This window comes from Capricornis sumatraensis, chromosome 7 (genome assembly GCF_032405125.1).
Source record: "Capricornis sumatraensis isolate serow.1 chromosome 7, serow.2, whole genome shotgun sequence".
Classification (NCBI taxonomy): domain Eukaryota; kingdom Metazoa; phylum Chordata; class Mammalia; order Artiodactyla; family Bovidae; genus Capricornis; species Capricornis sumatraensis.
Window position 1 is genome coordinate 100,614,032 of NC_091075.1, and position 19,454 is coordinate 100,633,485.

The window sequence follows — 19,454 nt, forward strand, 5'->3', positions numbered from 1 at the left end:
GTGGCTAAGAATCTGTCTTCCAATGCAGGGGACACAGGTTCGATCCCTGGCTGGAGAACTAAGATCCCGCCTGCCGTGGGGCAACTAAACCTGCTCACAACTAGAGAGGAGCCCACGTGCTGCACCAAAGAGGCCATGAGGGGCAACTAAGACCAGACACAGCCAAATATACATTTAAAAAAAGAGAGAGAGAGATCTACTAATGCCATTTTTCATTAAGATATTAAAGGAAATAAACCAAACAATCAACTCAGCAAAAGCTGAAGAAACATTTGATAAATCCTCATTCATTACTGAGAAAGAATAAAACAAACAAACAAACAAACCCAAAAACCCTGTTGGCAAGCTGGGAACTGAAAAGTTTGGAGCCTGACCGACAATGACTTGTATCTAACCTTCTCGCTGGTAGGTTAACACCTGCTGCGAGGGTGGATGTGCAGGTGAACAGGCAGAGGACCCCTGTGGAGTAGGCCTCCTCCAAGAGCTTCCTTTCATCGCTGGTTAAGCCACTATGGTGATAAGCAACTCCAAACGGGATGGTGCGCTTTAACACACGACACAGGTTGCCACCGCTGACATTCTTCAAGTTCATAATCACCTCCTGTTTTTCTTTCTCTTTGTGCTTCAGATATTCCCTAGGGAAAAGATCTGTTAGAACCTTTGATCAGAGCATTTTAATTTTAGTACCTACATGTAAACATTTTCCTTTTAAAATCGTGTTACTTTTACTGATGTAAGTACATAAAACGTTCTTAGAATTCTAATTCTGATTTCATTAACAGGCAGTTTCTCTCAGCCTATTTGGGGATCACAAAGTCCTGTGAAAATCTGCTTAAAACTAAGGGAAAAAACAGATATTCACATTAATACAACACTTTGCATATAATTTCAGAGGGTTTCTGTACTTCCTGAGGTTCAATCCTGTACTTCCTATAAATTCATGAATGCTGGGTTTAAACACCTGCTCTAGAAGTTACAATTTTTTTTTTTTTCGCAAGAAAATACATCTTCAGTGAAGATGAACTGCTTTGTCATAAATTTTCTTCTCTGAAGATAAAAATTATATATATTAAAGCATATGAATTATGTGTAAAACACTGTCTAAATATTAGCACTTGAGAAGCCTCAGTAATATCCTACAATGCCTCCTTACCTAGAAGCATCTATTTTTCTCAATTCCTTTCTAGAAAAGAAAAAAAGGAAAGACTAAGTACAACTAACTACTAACTGACTGTATAGCAACTTCAAAATACCAGTAGCACACAAATATAGCCTGTGTGCGTGCTAAGTCACTTAAGTCGTGTCCAACTCTTTGTGACCCTATGGACCATAGCCCGCCAGTCTCCTCTGCCCATGGGATTTTCGGGTAGATACTTGGATACTTGGGTGTGTTGTCATCTCCTCCAGGGGATCTTCCCTACCCAGGGATCGAACCTGTGTTCTTTTATGTCTCCTGCTTTGGCAGCTGTGTTCTTCACCACTAGCGCCACCTGGGAAACCCCAAAAATACTGTCTAAGATATAAATATAATACAGGCAGCTCTGCACTGTTGCAGCAAGCGTCATGGAAAGCACAGAGAGCTCTGGCTGGTGCTAAATGCACAAGTCCAGTAATTTCATAAGAAGCTGAGAAATGGGTGGCAAGGAGACAATGAAGAATGGGGCAGAAAGTGGTCGCAAGTCAACAGTGCAAGAACCAGAAGTGACAGCTGGGTAGGGAGCTACAGACTTTATGTTACTATTTTCCAGTCAGAGTTTGAGGTCCTGAAAGGAACAAATTCTTCTCAAGGAATTAAGTCTTAAGGACAATTACCCTATACTTTAAGAGAAGGGAGACATTATTTGTAAATTACCAGATAAGACATGAATCTATGGAGAAGGGTTTTGTGGGGGGAAGTTCAGATGTGAGCTGGGTCCTGAAGAACAGTTTAGAGGAGGCAGTTGATAGCTAAGTGGTGAACAGTACTGCCAGATTCGTCATCTCTGAGGGAGAAGATTTAACTCCGGGACCAAAGACAGTCTCAGTCACTTGGAGCTTTGTGTAGATTTTATTTAAAGTGAGTGACAGAAAAAGCTTCTGACAAAGACATCAGAAGAAGGTAATAGAGTACCCGCCTCACTGATTTAAGTGGGGCCTTATACACTACTCACCTAGCTGCTGAGAATAGATAAAAAATACTTCAAGGCTGTGAGAATTTTGCCCAGACCCTTTCCCATAACATACACCCTGGGATGACATCAACATGAGATTAGCCAGAAGGAACAGGTTAACCCAGAGCTCAAGGCTGTGGAAGTTTTTACCCAGACCGTCTCCCACAACATACATCCAAAGCTCAAAAACAGGCATGTCCTTGAACAAGAGATACTGCTGCCTACAAGGACTATTTGCCTACGTCAAAAAAATGGGAAAAACAAAGAATGCTGACCTCCTCCTTAAAGGGGCCTTAGGCTTGGACTCCTTATCAACCTGCCTAAGTTAACTCTTTCACTGTGAGGGGGTGGGGAAGTACATTATTGGCAGAAGGTAAAGCATGATCGCAGGCATGGAAATGGGTGGCTCAAAGCATAAACAAAGAAGACAAGTAGGGACGTCCCTGGTGGTCCTGTGGTTAAGAATCTGCCTGCCAACGCAAGGGCCATGGGTTCAATCCCTGGTTAGGGAAGATTCCATATGCTGTGGAGCAACTAAGCCTGTACGCCACAACTACTGAGCTTTAGAGCCCATGGTCTGCAATAAGAGGAGCCACTGCAATGACAAGCCTGAGCACCACAACCAAGAGCAGCTCCTGCTCGCTGCAACTAGAGGAAGCCTGTGCGCAGCAACGAAGGCCCAGCACAGCCAGAAATAAATGAATAAAGGAAGACAAGAAGTCAGTCTGGATGATGTGCAGGCTGGATAAAGAGTAGAAGAAATAAGGATGAAAGAGTAAATTGGGTCAGATTTTAGCATGAATCTAAGCTAAGAAGCACTGTGGTATCACTATTAGGGAGATTTTTAGGGAAAGTGATACAATCAGAGCTTTGGCCATTGTCAGGAAATAGTGTTTAAAAGACATTCTTGACTTAGAAGTCCAAAGCACTAACAGCCATAAAAAAGATAATTTTCCTTGAGGTTGAGACAATCACTTGGGGAAAACTCTGCTTCAGTCTTTGTACTTAAACACACAAAATAAGCATATTCTAGGAGATTGTACTGTACCTGCTTCCTGTGAAAGTTATGATTAGGAGGCAAATAATTAAGATAAGGGCTGATATTCCATGACTTTCAAGAAATTATCTTTCCAAGATACTACTGAGATCAGAAACCATTTAGCCCTAGATTATATTCATCTATGTACAAATTACAGAAAAACAGAAAAAGTATGCGTTAAATATGACAACATTTTAGTTAACTGCCATCAAGATGGGAGCTAAACTATTTTATTGTTTGTTGTTCAGTTGCTCAGTCGTGTCTGACTTTGCGACTCCACGGACTGCAGAACGCCAGGCTTCCCTGTCCTTCACCAACTCCCAGAGCTTGTTCCAACTCACGTCCATTGAGTCAGCGATGCCATCCAACCATCTCATCCTTTGCTGTCCCCTTCTCCTCTTGTTTTCAATCTTTCCCAGCATCAGGGTCTTTCCCAATGAGTTGGCTCTTCAGATCAGGTGGCCGAAGTATTGGAGCTTCAGCTTCAGCATCAGTCCTTCCAATGAATATTCCGAGTTGATTTTCTTTAGGATTGACTGGTGTGATCTCCTTGCAGTCCAAAAGAATCTCAAGAGTCTTCTCCAGCACCATAGTTCAAATGCATCAATTCTTTGGCGCTTAGCCTTCTTAATGGTCCAGCTCACATCCATACATGACTACTGGAAAAACCACAGCATTATATGGTCCTTTGTAGGCAAAGTAATTTCTCTGCTTTTTAATATGCTGTGTAGATTTATCACTGCATCTCTTCCAAGGAGTATCTTTTCATTTCATGGCTGCAGTCACCATCCACAGTGATTCTGGAGCCCAAGAAAATAAAGTCTGTCACTGTTTCCATTGTTTCCCCATTTATTTGCCATGAAGTGATGGGACTGGATGCCATGATCTTCATTTTTTAAATGTTGAGTTTTAAGCTAGCTTTTTCACTCTCCTCTTTCACCTTCATCAAGAGGCTCTTTTCCTCTTCACTTTCTGCCATAAGGGTGGTATCATCTGCATATCTGAGGTTATTGATATTTCTCCTGGCAATCTTGATTCCAGCTTGTGCTTCCTCCAGCCCAGCGTTTCTCATGATGTACTCTGCATAGACATTAAATAAGCAAGGTGAAAATATACAGCCTTAATGTACTTCTTTCCCAATTTCGAACCAGTCCATTGTTCCATGTCCAGTTGTAACTGTTGCTTCTTGACGTGCATACGGATTTCTCAGGAGGCAGGTAAGGTAGTCTGGTATTCCCATCTCCTTAAGAATTTCCCCCAGTTTGTTGTGATCTACACAGTCAAAGGCTTTAGTGTAGTCAATGAAGCAGAAGTAGGTATTTTTCTGGAATTTTCTAAGGATTTTGAGCATTATTTTGGTAGCATGTGAAATGAGTGCAATGTGCAGTAGTTTGAACATTCTTCGGCATTGCCCTTTTTTGGGATTGGAATGAAAACTGGCCTTTTCCAGTCCTGTGGCCTCTGCTGAGTATACTCAGGACATTTACCTTAAGAAAGCAGCAAGTAATATGGAAAATGTATTTTAGAGGAAATTTTCCTTCAGAAAGAGTTAAGTCCTATCTCTTTACAAAAGTATCAAGGGTCCATTACAATTCACTCACTAAAGGTTCTGGGGAACCAAATTTTTAAGTATGTCAATATTAAACATCAACATTTATGACCTAAATAAACTACTATCTCCAAAAAGCAAAATAAGTCAAGGGTATAACTTGACCAACAATCAGTCTCATTTCACACAGTCAAAAGTCTGTCTCTAAATTTCCGCACCACTTAGTCGGGACTATATTACCTTATTCTAAGAAAACAAATGACTCACTGAGCATCCTTCAATGATAATTTAATTTCCTTAGGTTTCCTATATCATCATTTTAAAGTCAGACTCTGTTACTGAAATGGGAAACACTCCTTGACTTTATCCCAAACATCGGCATCTTTGTGCTAGCCAATGAGTTTAACTCGGTATTAAGCCAATGTAGGATTGTGGGGGCAAGTGGAGGAGGGCTGGGTTAGAATCCAGGGTACTGATCTGTGCATAATCACATAGCACTGGCTCAGGGGCCCATAAGAAGTCCGAAAAATATGCTAAAACAACACATGGGACAAAAAGGTACAGAAAAAACTAAAACTGTTCATACTTAAGGTCATTTTGTACTTATCTCTATAACAGAGTCAATGCTAAAATACTATACAATTACAAAGCAGTACATTTCTTTATTATTTAGCAAATTCAATTCCAATGTCCACACAATCCAAGTGTGAAGCTTACTAAGAAAACAAAGGCAACAGTATTTAATTACAGAGAAAGTTAAGCTAAAGATATGATTAATCCCTATACCGATAAGTCCTCTGATCACATAGGCCTTCATCCCTACAGTGATTATTGATTAGTCCTCCGATCACATGGGGCTTCCCTGGTAGCTCAGATGGTAAAGAATCTGCCTGCAATGCAGGAGACCCAAGTTTGATCTCTGGGTTGAGAAGATCCCCTGGAGAAGGGAATGGCAATCCATTCCAGTATTCTTGCTTGAATTCCATGGACAGACCATGGGGTTGCAAAGAGTCAGACACAACTGAGCGACTATAACACTGATCACATAGGCCTTCATCTCTACAATGATTATTGATTACTCCTCTGATGACACAGGCTAGCGGTTGACCTTGGCTGTACGTTGGACTTGCTTAGAAGGTTTACAAAATAGTAGTACCTGGGTCCCACTCCCAAATATTCTGATTTGTCTTGGAGGTAGCTTGGGCACTGAGGTTTTAAAAAGGTTTCAAGGTGACTCACTGTGGAGCCAAGCTGTTGTATTAGTCAGCATTCTCTTACACGTAGCCTTAGAATTTTTCTCTGGCCATTTCATATCTGTGAATTTCACAGTTCAGCTTTTTTCCCTGAAGGCCAGGACCTTTAGAATCTAGTATAATAACTTAGCATAATGTCTGCAAAAAGTAATCAGTGCTTGTTAAATAAACAGAATACAGGTATGTAGATCATGATAAAAATGAAACAGAATATTTTTAGAAGATTAACATACTTGCTTAAACTTTTGCATATCATTTCTGCTACATTTTCACAGTTCTTCTTAGTGGGACAAAAGACTAAGCAGGAATAATTGGGAATAACTTCTGTCACCAGTGCTACCAAGTGATCAGGATCCATCTTTTTCAGAGTATCGGAATACTGCACAACAAGATTTAGGAATAAAGTAGTTAGCAACCATGAAAGCCTTTCATTTTACCAGTGTGCTTGGAAAGGTGAGTAAATCAACCACAATTTTGAACTTCTCATTTAATAAATATGACCATTTAAAAGAAAAGATGCAACCTATATTACACAGCAAAATGTTAAGTCCCACTTTTGCTATTAGGGTTTTGTTAGGTGTATTTAATTTTAAATAAAGGAAGTGAAAATAATCAATTTTATTAATAACTCTATGGCCCGCCCATCTTCACCAAAGCAGAAGAAGCCCACAGAGAGAAACACAAATTGATCCTAATAATAGTCAAAGAACTGCATAAATAAGTTAAACCTCTTGCTATTACTAACAGTTTTCAAAAACATACTCAATCATACCATAGGACATGTTTTCATATATTTATCAAACAGACATAAAGAACTCAAAGAACAAAGAAACATGTAAAATTATTTAAAATCTCCTCACTTTCTTCAACTTTGAAAGTAGAGTCGCTCAGTCGTGTCTGACTCTTTGCGACCCCATGGACTATAGCCTACAACGCTCTTCCGTCCATGGGATTTTCCAGGCAAGAGTACTGGAATGGGTTGCCATTTCCTTCTCCAGGAGATCTTCCCAACCCAGGGATCAAACCTGGGTCTCCTGCATTGTAGGCAGATGCTTTACCATCTGAGCCACCAGGGAAGATGGCTAAGATACAGATTTAGAATCATATATCTTTATGTTATTGTTTAGTCGCTCAGTCATGTTTGACTCTTTTGCAACCCCATGGACTGTAGCTCGCCAGGGTCCTGTGTCCATGGGATTTCCCAGGCAAGAATACTGGAGTGGGTTGCCATTTCTTTCTCCAGGGGGTTTTCCTGACCCAGGGATAGAACCCCTGTCTCCTGCATTGGCAGGTGGATTCTTTACCACTGAGCCACCAGGGAAGCCCCATATACCTTCATGGAATAATAAAACTGCTGTAAAATTTCTTTCTTCCCTTTTCAATGTCCTCCATGAAAACCACAGAACACTAGCACAGTAGACATCCATATTTTCATACACCAATATCTGAGCTATAGAGCCCACAAATATTTCTTCTTGTATTACTGTTGCTGCTGAATGAATAAACATTTATGGAAAAGATCTTCAGGCTTTCTTAGTCCATGGAGCCCCAAGGTCAAAAGAAATACCAAACAGTCTGATTATTAGGTGGTCAGGTCCAAACAACAAGTATGCATTTCTTCATAAATAAGTAGCCATCTGAATAACAACAAATGTCAGTTGAAAAAAAAATTTTTCATTTCATTCTTAAATAACAATCATAACCCACTAATGAGAAGTATGCACACCTGGGCCCTGCAGTCTTTCAAACCATGAAACCCTCATTTCCTGTTCCACATTGATTTTCACATGTATTTGCTTACAGTAAGTGCAAAAGAACAAAAGAAAAAAAATCACCAACTTCACAAAGATACACTATCCTAGGAAGGAATGTAGTGTGATCTAATATTGACATTGGAAACTCTCTTGAACCAGTCATTTATATGGTGTCCAACAGATGTCCACAATCAGCCTTTTTTCTCTGAAATATCTAAACTTTCCCATGGTACCCATGTGACTCCTTTGTGGTGTCCCAGGGTAGCTGGGCACAAAGTCTAGGAACCTCACTATCAGGGATTATAAAGGTTACCTTATAATTAAGGAGGCGTGAGAAAGTCATGCCATTCTCAGCTCTGCTGTCAACTTCATATATTGTGTCATTTATTTTCAGATATTCTTTTAATTCAACCTTGAATTAAAAGGACATGTGCAATTAATATCATATATAAATTCCTTTTTCTACAGTTTCAAATCTTGTAAAATGTATTATAAATCAGAACAAAAAGTTTAGCTTTCCTAAGGTATGCAGAATGTTTCAACTTAAATTTCTTTCTTTCCCATTTAAGTTTCTTTTTGCTTTTAAATCAAAATAGGGATTACTATCCTTGAGGAAATACTTTTGAATTAAATATGCACATATCTAAAAGGAAAATCAGACACTTGTACTTGTCACAAGAGGAAGTAAAGGTGAGCCAAGTGTTCACACTTATCTTTTATTAAGGAGTTATTTGTGTTACTCCTCCAGATTTAAAACTTTATTAGTCACCAGTTTTAATGTGAATACCACCAAATTATTGTCAACTTAAGTATCTGTAGACAAAAGAAGTTTGTAAATAGAGCTTATTGAATTTTTTAAAGAATAGCATTGAGAAGCTCATGTACTATCCACTGTACCACACAGCCACCTACAGAACACCATCTAGCTTGACAATTAAGGTCAGGAACTATCTCTTGAAAATTCTCACATTTGGTGCAAATGTAAAAACACCAAATTTCACGATAAAATTTTGTGATTCTAAAATATTATTTTCTGAAAACCTATTTAGACACAGAGACTACGGAGTACATGTACATTATAAGCTTCTTTCAAATAACTATGAATAATATGTACTTATTTTCTTCAAGCCTTTTGGGAATACTGTTATTGGGGAATTCAAATTTATATACATGTGAGGTCTTACTTTATTTTAAAAAAGCATTATAACTATCAAAACTTAAATCTTTGAAAACATCTTAATTTTTAAGATAAACTTTTTTATGTGTCAATAACTCAAAACATGAATCGGTAAATTCTTACCGGATGAAAAAATTTACCTTACAGAATATAAAGTGGAAAAGCAGAATGGGTCTGAAAATTTTCATTCAATAAATATTCACTGAAGTCTGTGAGCAGGGCACCCATCCTGGCCAAGTTCCCTGACCCCACTGCGTATGCTCTCTCCATACAGACGTGTTACATGTAGATATAGTGAGTGGCATTACACACCTTCATCATTCTCAGAATTCTTATATAGTATGTTTGCTACAAATATGATATGTACCAAAAATGATACATAACAAATCAAACCTTAGATACATACTGGTCTAAACTGACTGGTGTAATATTCTGCTTGCAGGAACTTTTGTAGGTCTTCAACATTGTTTAACGTTGCACTCATACCAATAATTTGAGTCGTTTCTAAAAAAAGAAGTATTGAGAAAAATTTGTTATTTAGTATATCATAACAGTAATTTTAGCAACCTTTTCATGTTTGTAATTTTTCCAGAGTGATGTGGGAAAGAGGGGGCAGGTGAGACAAACACAGTTGACTGTGAACAAAATGAGGGTTAGGGACACCACCCCTCTGTATAGTTGAAAATCCATGTAAAACCTCTACTTGGCCCTCCTTATCTTCAGTTCTGCATCTCTGGATTCAACCAACCACAGATCCTGTGGTACTGTAGCACTTATTACTGAAAAAACCCACTTACAAGTGAACCCATGCAATTCAAACCTGTGTTGTTCAACAATCAACTCTATAATCAGACAATTAATCTGGCAGATGATATTACTCAGAAGAGAGGTATAAGCTGGTCACACAAATTGGGAGCCATCAGAACACAGGAAGACTTTGAAGTCATGAGTATGGATGAGAATTAGCAGAAATTGTATGAAGAAGGAAACAAGGGATGAATATGGTAACACCAATGTATACAATGAACACACTTAGCAAGTAGTGTCACAAAGGTGAACAAAAGGGGAAACTGAAGAGAGCCCTTTTGTTCAAATATCTATTAAGTGCAAGGCATTGGTGACAGAAAGACACATAAATATGTGTCAGTATACTTATATAAATAAGTATATAGCAGCAGTATACATAACTATACATGTAAGCACACAGCAGCAGTGTACATAAGTATTCACGTGAGTATACAGCATCAGTGTACATAAGTATTCAGCAGCAGTATACATAAGTATACACATAAGTCCACAGCAGTAGTGTACATAAGTATTCATGTAAGTCCACAGCAGCAGTGTACATAAGTATTCACATAAGTATACAGCATCAGTGTACATAAGTATTCAGCAGTAGTATACATAAGTACACAGCAGCAGTGTACATAAGTATTCATGTAAGTACACAGCAGCAGTGTACATAAGAATACACATAAGTATACACCAGCAGTATACATAAGTATTCATGTAAGTATACAGCATCAGTGTACATAAGTATTCAGCAGCAGTGCACAAAAGTATACACATAAGTACACAGCAAACACATGTCCATTATGTGCAGGTATTATGCTAGATGTTTTATAAAGATTGACTCATGCTGTCTCCACAGCGAGTCAGTGAGGAAGGTTCTATCACTGTCCTCCATTTTTGATGCACAAGGAAAAAGAGGCACAGTTACTATACTATATACTATACCTGCCCAAGGTCACACACAAGTTAAAAGTGAGCCAGGATTGGAATTCAGCTGCAGAGTCTGCCCTTAGCCATTACGCTGTTCTACCTCTCAGTGCTAACACATGATTGGTCTCACAGAAAGACAATAGGGAAACGAAGACAGAATGGTGTTTCAGCACCCAAAAGCAAAAAGAATGATGAATACTCAAATACTGAAAAGAAATTAAGACAAGAACTATCAGTGCACACTGGATGTGACAAGTAGACGATCATTCTCCTTTCTTCCTCTGCTTTATATTTTTCCATAGAATTTGTCACTATCTGACACACTGTTTTCTTGTTTATCTGTTTATTATCTGTTCACTTTCATTAAAATATAGGTTTGATACAGGCAGGGACTTTGTTTTATTCACTGCTACATCCCTAGCACTTAAAATAGGGCCTGACATGCAGTGGGTACTCAGTAAACATCTTTTAATCAATGATTATAAAGTGCTACAATCTGCCTAAATACCACTGTTATCAGAATTTTAAAAATAATTCTTAAAATCTGACCTTTATGATTAGTAATTTTCTATAAACTATTAAAAGACATAATAAGCTATTACAATAGTATATAAAAATAGAGAAGACATTTAGAATAAATATTTCATATACATTTAGAGACTATCTGATGTTGCAAAATAGCTCCTTAAAGTGACTATTTACAGACATTGTTTTAAATGATATTGATGATGGCAACAGCAGCAGACCTTTACTGTGCTATGTGCTGAGCATGGCTGAACGTGCCGGTCACATGTGTTACAGCATGTAATTCTTACAACAATCCCATCATGTTGGTACCATTATTGTGCCCATTTTACAGATGAGGAAAGAGCGGTTAAGTCATGTGCCTAAGCACACAGAGCTAGTAAGTGGAGGATACTGATGGGGACATCTTCAAATGCTAACTTAATTTATCTTCAAGATTCTACTCATGCATCCAACAAAAATGTATAAACTTATTTTAGAAATAAAAAACTAAGACAGAAAGCTTAAGCATCTTACTTTAGGTTACATAATCTAGCTAGTGATAGGATTAAGTCTTTTATAGGTCTCTTGATTATAAATCAACTAGTGACCACATTTGAAAAAAAAACTTACTGCTGGTGTAGAGGATTTTTGCCAGAGTCATTTCCAGTATAGCCCCACGGGTTCCTTCACCAATCATGTGCAACTTTGAGATTAAAAAAAAAAAAAAGATAAAATGAAATCTGCATATAACACCTATATAAAACAAGCATGTATTTGATGAAATGAAGAAGCAATGTATGCTTTATAACTCAAGCATTTTAGTCATGTACCAACTAGAGTACATATACATTATTTCACTGATATTTTAATTTATTGAAGTTATCCCTAGGACAATGTCCTAGGATCAGGAATTCATCAGTACTACCATAAAACTGAACATATGGACATATATTCACTCTTCAAGAAACAACTGACACAAAACTGAATTTAAGATTACTAAGCATGAAATGCCTTCATCTACACACTGTCTGTATATTAAAATAAATTACTCATCCTCATTAGGTATCAAACAGATACACATAAGTGTTAGTATAACAGAAATGTTAATAAATCAACAAACATAGTAACCAACCTCATCTACAACAACCAGACCCAGACTGCTAATTCTTCCAGTTTCAATCAAGGAGTTCACCAGACTATGTCCTTTTTCAATAGTGGCAATATATAATGATTTTTTTTCCCTTCTTTTAATTGGAGGAAATTTTCCTTTGCTTCCAGCGTATTCCTCAACAAAGAAACCCAGTTCTATTCCAAAACTTGACAAACCTGAAATCTAGAACATTAAAATAAACAAAAAAGTCAGATAAATAAGAACTCTAATTATTAAATGTTCATAGGGATCTAAAAAAATCTAAAATAGTGTTTAATATAAATCAATGGGAATAAGGTTACAGTTAAAACATATACATCTAAGAAATGTCATAATTAATGTATTGACCCTTGCAAATGAATGCCACTTTTAAACTATGTAATAAATGTAAAAATAAATTTTAATTGTCTTTTCTGATATTAAAAAACATCAGAATAACTCATTTATTTTGATAAAATAATTGGTTAGTTTCTGCTTGAAAAAGCATGCTAAATATCAGTAGAGCATTTGAAATGGAGTTTAATTCACAAGATTAGGGGGGAAAAACCTCTTTCTTAAACAGGTAATTAGTATTAGAAGAGATTTTTAGTAACTACACCACACTGCTTCTTCATATCCTAAAAATAATAATTCTCTATCAATAAGGCTACCTCTTCTCAGTCAAGAAAAAGTTGTTACATTTATTCTAGTTTTCATATCTGAACATCAAAATAACATTAACAAATACCATTTTCTTTAAAAAAAAAATCACACCTTTTCTTGAACAATTGCCACGTATGGTAGGATCATTAAAACATCTCTTCGCCGGCATAGTAGTTCTTGTAGCATTAAAATCTCAGCCACGAGGGTTTTTCCACCACTTGTTGGCAAGGAATATATTAAATTTTTTCTTTCTTGCACAGATTTCAATGTTAAGCAAGTATGTTGCCATTCTGTGGAATTGAAAAAAAGAAAAAGCCTTATTTTTCCCTTCTACAAAGTTTTCTAAGAAGAAAAGATCAAATCCTACCCTGTGTAGCATCTTCTCATAGTAATAAATGTAACTATATATAAATATAAAAAATCTCCAATGCATGGTGTGTATACTAGTTCAGGCCTGGTTGGTGGGGTGGGCAACTAGTTTACCCAATAGCCAGCTGCAGACTGAGGTCTAAGATTCCACCGGGCATGCAGGCCTGCTGGACAAGACGTATCGCCTAGGACATCAGAGGGGCTAAGGGGCATTTCAAGAATCTGTGTGAATTCTAAGGTCTTTCTCTTATGTTAGGTAAGAACACTGTGTAAGCTTCCCTTCCTCATTCACCCAACAGAGAAACAGAGCCAAGAGGGGAAAAAAAAGAGAATTTACACAAACCTAGAAAGACTATTCAACCAGCTTTTAAAGGGAGCTGGTTTGAATGGTCTCAATACCACTTTAAATCGATGAGAGGGACTTAACCCTGTGGTCCAGTGGTTAAGACTCCCAGTGCAGGGGGACTGAGTTTGATCCCTGATGAGGGGATAAGATCCCGCATGCTGCACCTAAGATCTGGTGTGGCAAAAAAAAAAAAAAAAAAAAAAATCCTTAAACTGATGAGATTGCTTAAACCATAGAAGACTAGGGTTATTAACCATGATGTCTAGGGCTTCCCTGGTGGCTCAGTGGTAAAGAATCCACCTGCCAATGTAGAAGACACAAGAGACATGGGTTCAATCCCTGAGTTGGGAAGATCCCGTGGAGAAGGAAATGGCAACTCACTCCAGTACTCTTGCCTGGGAAATTCCACGGACAGAGGAGCCTGGCCAGCTACAGTCCATAGGGTTGCAAGAGTCAGACATGACTTAGTGACTAAACAACAAAATCTAGAGTTTCCACAAGTTAGCAAGGTGGAATTCATGAAAAGGATCATATTAGATCCAAAATAAAATGTGAAAACTAGTATAAGTACTTTGTAGGAAAAGTGGACAATGTGGATCATCAAAAGTCTTCAAAATGTGCATTATATTTACCTCTAGAAAAATGGGCAAAAGATATGATAAGACATTTCACAGCATGGAGAAGTGCAGGTGGTTTATAAATATATGGAAAGATGCTCTACTGTTACCTATCAGCTTGGCAAAAGAAATAATCCAATAAAGAGCACTAAATAACTACCTAAACAAAAAGCCCCCCACGTGTAAAATACAGAGGTGACTAGAGCAGGAACAAATAGGCACTTTTGTGTGTGGCTGATCAAAGTATAAACTGCTACAGTCTTTTTGGGAAGCACTCTATCAGCAATAAACGTAAAACTGCATGCTGCCTTTGATCTAGCAGTATTGCTTATAGAACTCTACACTGACAGAAATAAAAAGCAAGTGCACGTGTAAAGGTTATGTGCAAGATGTTCACCATAGCATTGTTTATATAACAAAGAGCCAATAACAGGGTAAAGACTGAATTATTACACAATCATATGAACTAATTATTTGCAGCCTGAAATATATGCAAATGATTATGTATTTTTTACTTTAAAAGTATTTTAGGATTTTACAGTACAGGGAAATAATAGCCATTATTTTGTAATAACTTTAAATGGAGTATATAAGCTGTAACAATATTGAATCACTATGTTGTATACCTGAAACTAACATGTTGAGTAGGCTGCAAAGTTCATTTGGGTTTTTCCACAGCTGCTATAATGTTGTAAATCAACTATGCTTTGACAAAAAATTTTCAAAAATATTTAAATACACTGAGTATTTAATACCTAAATATTAGAAAATACTTTAGGTTAGTATCACCCATTAGTTATCAAACTGCAGATGTTTATGTGAAACTACATGTCCATATTTTATCCAACTCAAGGGTTTTAAAGTATAAAATGACCAAAATAATAAATATTTAGAAATAACATTTATCTTCACATACTAAAAAAAATTACATTTAGTTCCCAATATTTTTATAAAACACTAAGAATGTAATTCTATGCCTAAAAGGCAAAAACAACAGTACTGTATAAGGCTGAAGTTCTCCCTCTCAGGAGCTCTCAAACTTTCTGCAGATCAGGACCAGGAGGGCTTATCTGAGCAGAATGCCAGATCCCAGACCAAGGTGCCAACTCAGGAGGGCTGTGGTGGGACCTGGGAATGTGTATTTCAACAGATTTCCAGGTGGTGCTGATGCTGCAGTTAGGAACTGCACTTTGAGAAGCATTGTTTTAGCTTAGTGAAAAGTAACACACATATTAATGTTTTAAATTGGTCATACCGTCATCAGATTTACAAATATTGATATTTTAAAAAGTATTTCCTAAAGTTCTTACTTTAAAGCAAACAATATATGATTACTGACAGTCATAACCAAAGTCTAACTTGGCAAGTTCTTAACACAATATAAGCAGCAAAAAAATTATTATCCCCTTTTAACAGATCAGGAACTAAGGCTCAGAGTACAAAACTTGCGGTCAAGGGACAGTGCCAGAACTCATCATCAGGTTGCTGCTTGACAATCCCCAAGATCCCACATGTCGTGCGACAACTAAGCCCACGTGCCCAACTCCCGAGCCTGTGCTCCAGAGCCCGGGAGCCGCAACTACTGAGCCCATGGACCCTAGGGCCTGCGCTCTGCAACAAGAGAAGCCACTGCAACGAGAAGCCTGCACACCGCAACTAGGGGGTAGCCCCCGCTCACTGCAACTAGAGATAGCCGCGCTCAGCAAAGAAGACCCAGTGCAGCCAAAAATAAATAAATAAGAACTCTTTTTAAAAAAGAAAAAGATAAGTTAGATAAGAGTCTTGTCCTGAGGGCAGGAGATGCAGATGAAACATAGAACAAGGTGCTGGGAAAAAAAGGTAGAGGGCAGAAAAGTAACATACACACCTTTAGCTCCTGAACTGCAAACCTCACAATTTAGTTTGTTAGACTCTTGCAAAACCTTGAATTAGACTTTGTTTCCTGTAGTCCTACTTCTCCAACCTCAATGTCCTCCCCCGAGATAAGAACCTGTGTTTTCAGGTGGGTCATGATGCTAACTTAGGAGTTTCAGAAGTAATTATGAAGTGACTTGTTGATAGGATGCTCTTTCAGGATGGCAGCAAGTGTCCTTTCTTTGTTTAAAATGACACATATTTGAAAATATGCAAGGAGCCAGGGTTTTTGCAAAAACATTACAAGACAAATCAGCTATTATTACTACTACTTCTCTGCATTTAAATCCTAACCTAAGCTGTCTTTAAAGACGTTTATTTTTAATTAATGATATCAATACTGACTCACTCAAGACATGAGTAGTCAAAGGAATTTCAGCAACTAAGTTTTGGTAGCAAAGTAACAGTCAGCCAAGGAAGCTAAGAAGACTGAGGAGCAGCCAGCTAATTAGAAAAAAAAAAAACCAGGAGTGGAATGTCAAAAAATGGGTGTTTCAGGAAGGGTCTGGTCAGTTGTGTTAGGTAAGCAACTGAGAAGTCAGGGAAGAACTAAAGTCTCACTGGGTTTACACCCCAGTCATTATATAATAAGGGACAACACAAAACCCAGACGTAGAATGGGCTGGGAATTATCTGAGGCGAGGAAAAGGAGACAGCAAGGATAACAGGTTGGAGCAGTGTGGCCACGAAGGGAAGAAAAGAAGTTCAACAGCAGCAGGATACGGATGGAAAGCTGAGAGGACGAGTTTTTGATTTAAGGTGAGAAATAGGACCATGGACGCATCTTTTTTCTACTGATTTGCACCAATATTATGGTAATGAGGGTAAATGTTTTTTCATTCCAGCAAAAAAACATTACCATATAATTTTTCAATTCCCTTGAACTGAACATAAAGATCTCTCACTTTGCTGGGTAATGAATAGAAAGGACCAAGGTCATCTGATGATGACTCAATTGTTTTCTTAGCAACATTAATTTCTTCAGATAGGAGAGTCTCTTTGAGCTGTTTAGTCCTAGAAAATATTGGTGTTTGGGCTTTGGCATTTCCAGTCATAGTACTTTTGAGATGATCTTTCAGACTTTTTCTATTTGCATCTGAACTAGTTCTGATTTTAGAAGAGGATTCAACAGTCTGCTGGGGCTGCTCTCTGCTATTAACCAGCAATTCCTCATTCACAGTCTTAGGACAGGATGAGTTCCAATCCTTTTCTTCAGTAGATGGACCACCCAAATCACTGGAAGAGTTATGCAAATTTTCAAAGAATAAAACCTGAGAAGAAGGTACATCATACAAAATATCAGCTTCAGGTTCAATAGAGACATCTTCATGCCTGCTCTCGTTCTCTGTGTGGTCATCTATATTTAATTCTGTACAGTCACCTACAGCAGTAACGTTCAGTGTGTTCTGTTTATCGCTTTCTGAACAAAGATCTTCAGTGGCATGGTCTGTAGCATGGTTCCTATGTTCAGGAAGTTGCAAATACTTTTGTTCCAGGTCATCAACTTGAGCTAAAAAAGAGTTCTCAGCAAAGCTATCATAGTCACCAAACATGTCCTCTTCACTGTCAATAATCTGGAAAGAAAACAAAAAAGATTTATCGTGGAGTCCAGCTTCATTAAGAATAAAAGTTTCAGCTGAAAGCTCTCCTAGGTATATAATTGTATGGTCACATATGGATCATAGACCTAAATGTAAATAATCCTATAAAATAGATACTATCGTTCCATTTTACAGATGGAGATACGGAAGCCCAGAGACGTTAAGTGACTGACATCAACTGTACCCCTAGTGATGCTGGGACCCTAATTCTTAGGCGACCGTTAAATCCTTTAAAATGGTAGCAAGACCAACGGCCATGTACTGGGAGGGATATCATCTCACTAGGAGTTTCTGATAACCGCAGTACTGTTTCCCGTCCCATCTGCAGACACTGCTACTGCTGCTAAGTCACTTCAGTCGTGTCCGACTCTGTGCGACCCCATAGACGGCAGCCCACCAGGCTCCCCCGTCCCTGGGATTCTCCAGGCAAGAACACTGAGTGGGTTGCCATTTCCCTCTCCAATGCATGAAAGTGAAAAGTGAAAGCGAAAGCGCCCATTCATGTCCGACTCTGGCGACCCCATAGAATGCAGCCCACCAGGCTCCTCCATCCATGGGATTTTCCAGGCAAGAGTACTGGAATGGGGTGCCATACTGGCCTGCAATAAAATCATGCTTGTGTCACTGGGCACTCCAAGAAGATTGTTCTTAGAATAGAATTGAAATGGAAAGTCTGACTTGGGACAGTCTATAAACAGAAGAGATATAATTTGGGGGTAGCAACAAAGTGAAGGGGTTAAGAACACAAGATTTGGAATAGGAAGTGTAGTTTCTTAACTTCTCGGTCTAATTTCTCTTGTAAAACCTGGATAAAGCAAATAGCTTAACAAAGCCCATAACAGGTCTGGATACTTTTAGTACAAGGAGAAGCAAAAACTTGGAAGTATAGGACTTTGTGTCATGCCATTCCTTTTATGTCTCAAGGTCTGTTTCACAATTATATATATCTACGGGGGCTAATAGTGAGGATTAACAGCGATAACAAAGATGAGGTAAGCCCAAGAAGGCTAGTAGATGACCTGTCAATTGATTGCACCTGAGACGGGAACGGCCAGACTAGGGAGTTTCAAATTCCCCGCCTTTCAGTGAGCATGCGCAGTGGGGACCTGGGTATGTATCATCACTCCAAAGGTGGGAAATAGAACGAGGAACTCAGGGCAATCTGAGAGGTGATGGAGCTGTACCTCGACCGGCTGCACGTCCACGGTTTTCCGCCGCCGGCTCCCGGCCACCATCTCCTCGTCCTCCTTCTCCTCATCGCGGTGTTTAAGCTCGGTCGCGGGGGAGGCGGCAAAAACGCTCTCTAGACTAGGACGGTTTCTTTTGCGGACGGACACCCGCCTGCGGATGCGGGAACCACCTTCGTCCATGGCAGGGCCTGAGGGCCCAGCCCCAACTTCTTTCCCCGTGACCCAGCCGCCAACCCCCTAGTGGAGGGGTAAGTGCAGCAACAAGGGGAGGGTAGCAACAGGTGGAAGCTGCGCTCCCCTCTCCATCCACCTTGGGGAAGGACGGCTTTGAGAACGGAAGCGGAGGCACAGATCTGGGAGCCCGCCCTCTCCTCATCCAATCTTTAAGTGTGCTGGGGGGCGGCTCGGCAAGCGGTGGGGGGCGGGGAAGGGGGCGGGCGGAGGAGAAAGGGAAGGTACTGCGCAGGCGTATTG

General features: G+C 38.9%; 1 protein-coding gene and 1 non-coding gene across 2 annotated transcripts in view; both read right to left on the reverse strand.

Moving 5' to 3' along the window:
- HELQ (helicase, POLQ like) overlaps positions 1 to 19,160 on the reverse strand; it is a 40,743-nt gene extending 21,583 nt beyond the window's left edge. The window contains exons 1-9 of the mRNA XM_068974979.1: positions 18,897 to 19,160; positions 17,049 to 17,763; positions 13,055 to 13,233; positions 12,284 to 12,484; positions 11,782 to 11,854; positions 9,329 to 9,426; positions 8,059 to 8,157; positions 6,225 to 6,370; positions 396 to 635 (exon numbers count right to left, since the gene is read on the reverse strand). Coding sequence (XP_068831080.1) covers positions 396 to 635; positions 6,225 to 6,370; positions 8,059 to 8,157; positions 9,329 to 9,426; positions 11,782 to 11,854; positions 12,284 to 12,484; positions 13,055 to 13,233; positions 17,049 to 17,763; positions 18,897 to 19,160 — 2,015 coding nt within the window. The remainder of the gene's footprint in view (positions 1 to 395; positions 636 to 6,224; positions 6,371 to 8,058; positions 8,158 to 9,328; positions 9,427 to 11,781; positions 11,855 to 12,283; positions 12,485 to 13,054; positions 13,234 to 17,048; positions 17,764 to 18,896) is intronic.
- Positions 6,996 to 7,067, reverse strand: TRNAC-ACA (transfer RNA cysteine (anticodon ACA)). The gene has a single exon. It is a non-coding gene; the product is annotated as a tRNA-Cys (tRNA).
- Positions 19,161 to 19,454: the final 294 nt, after the last annotated feature.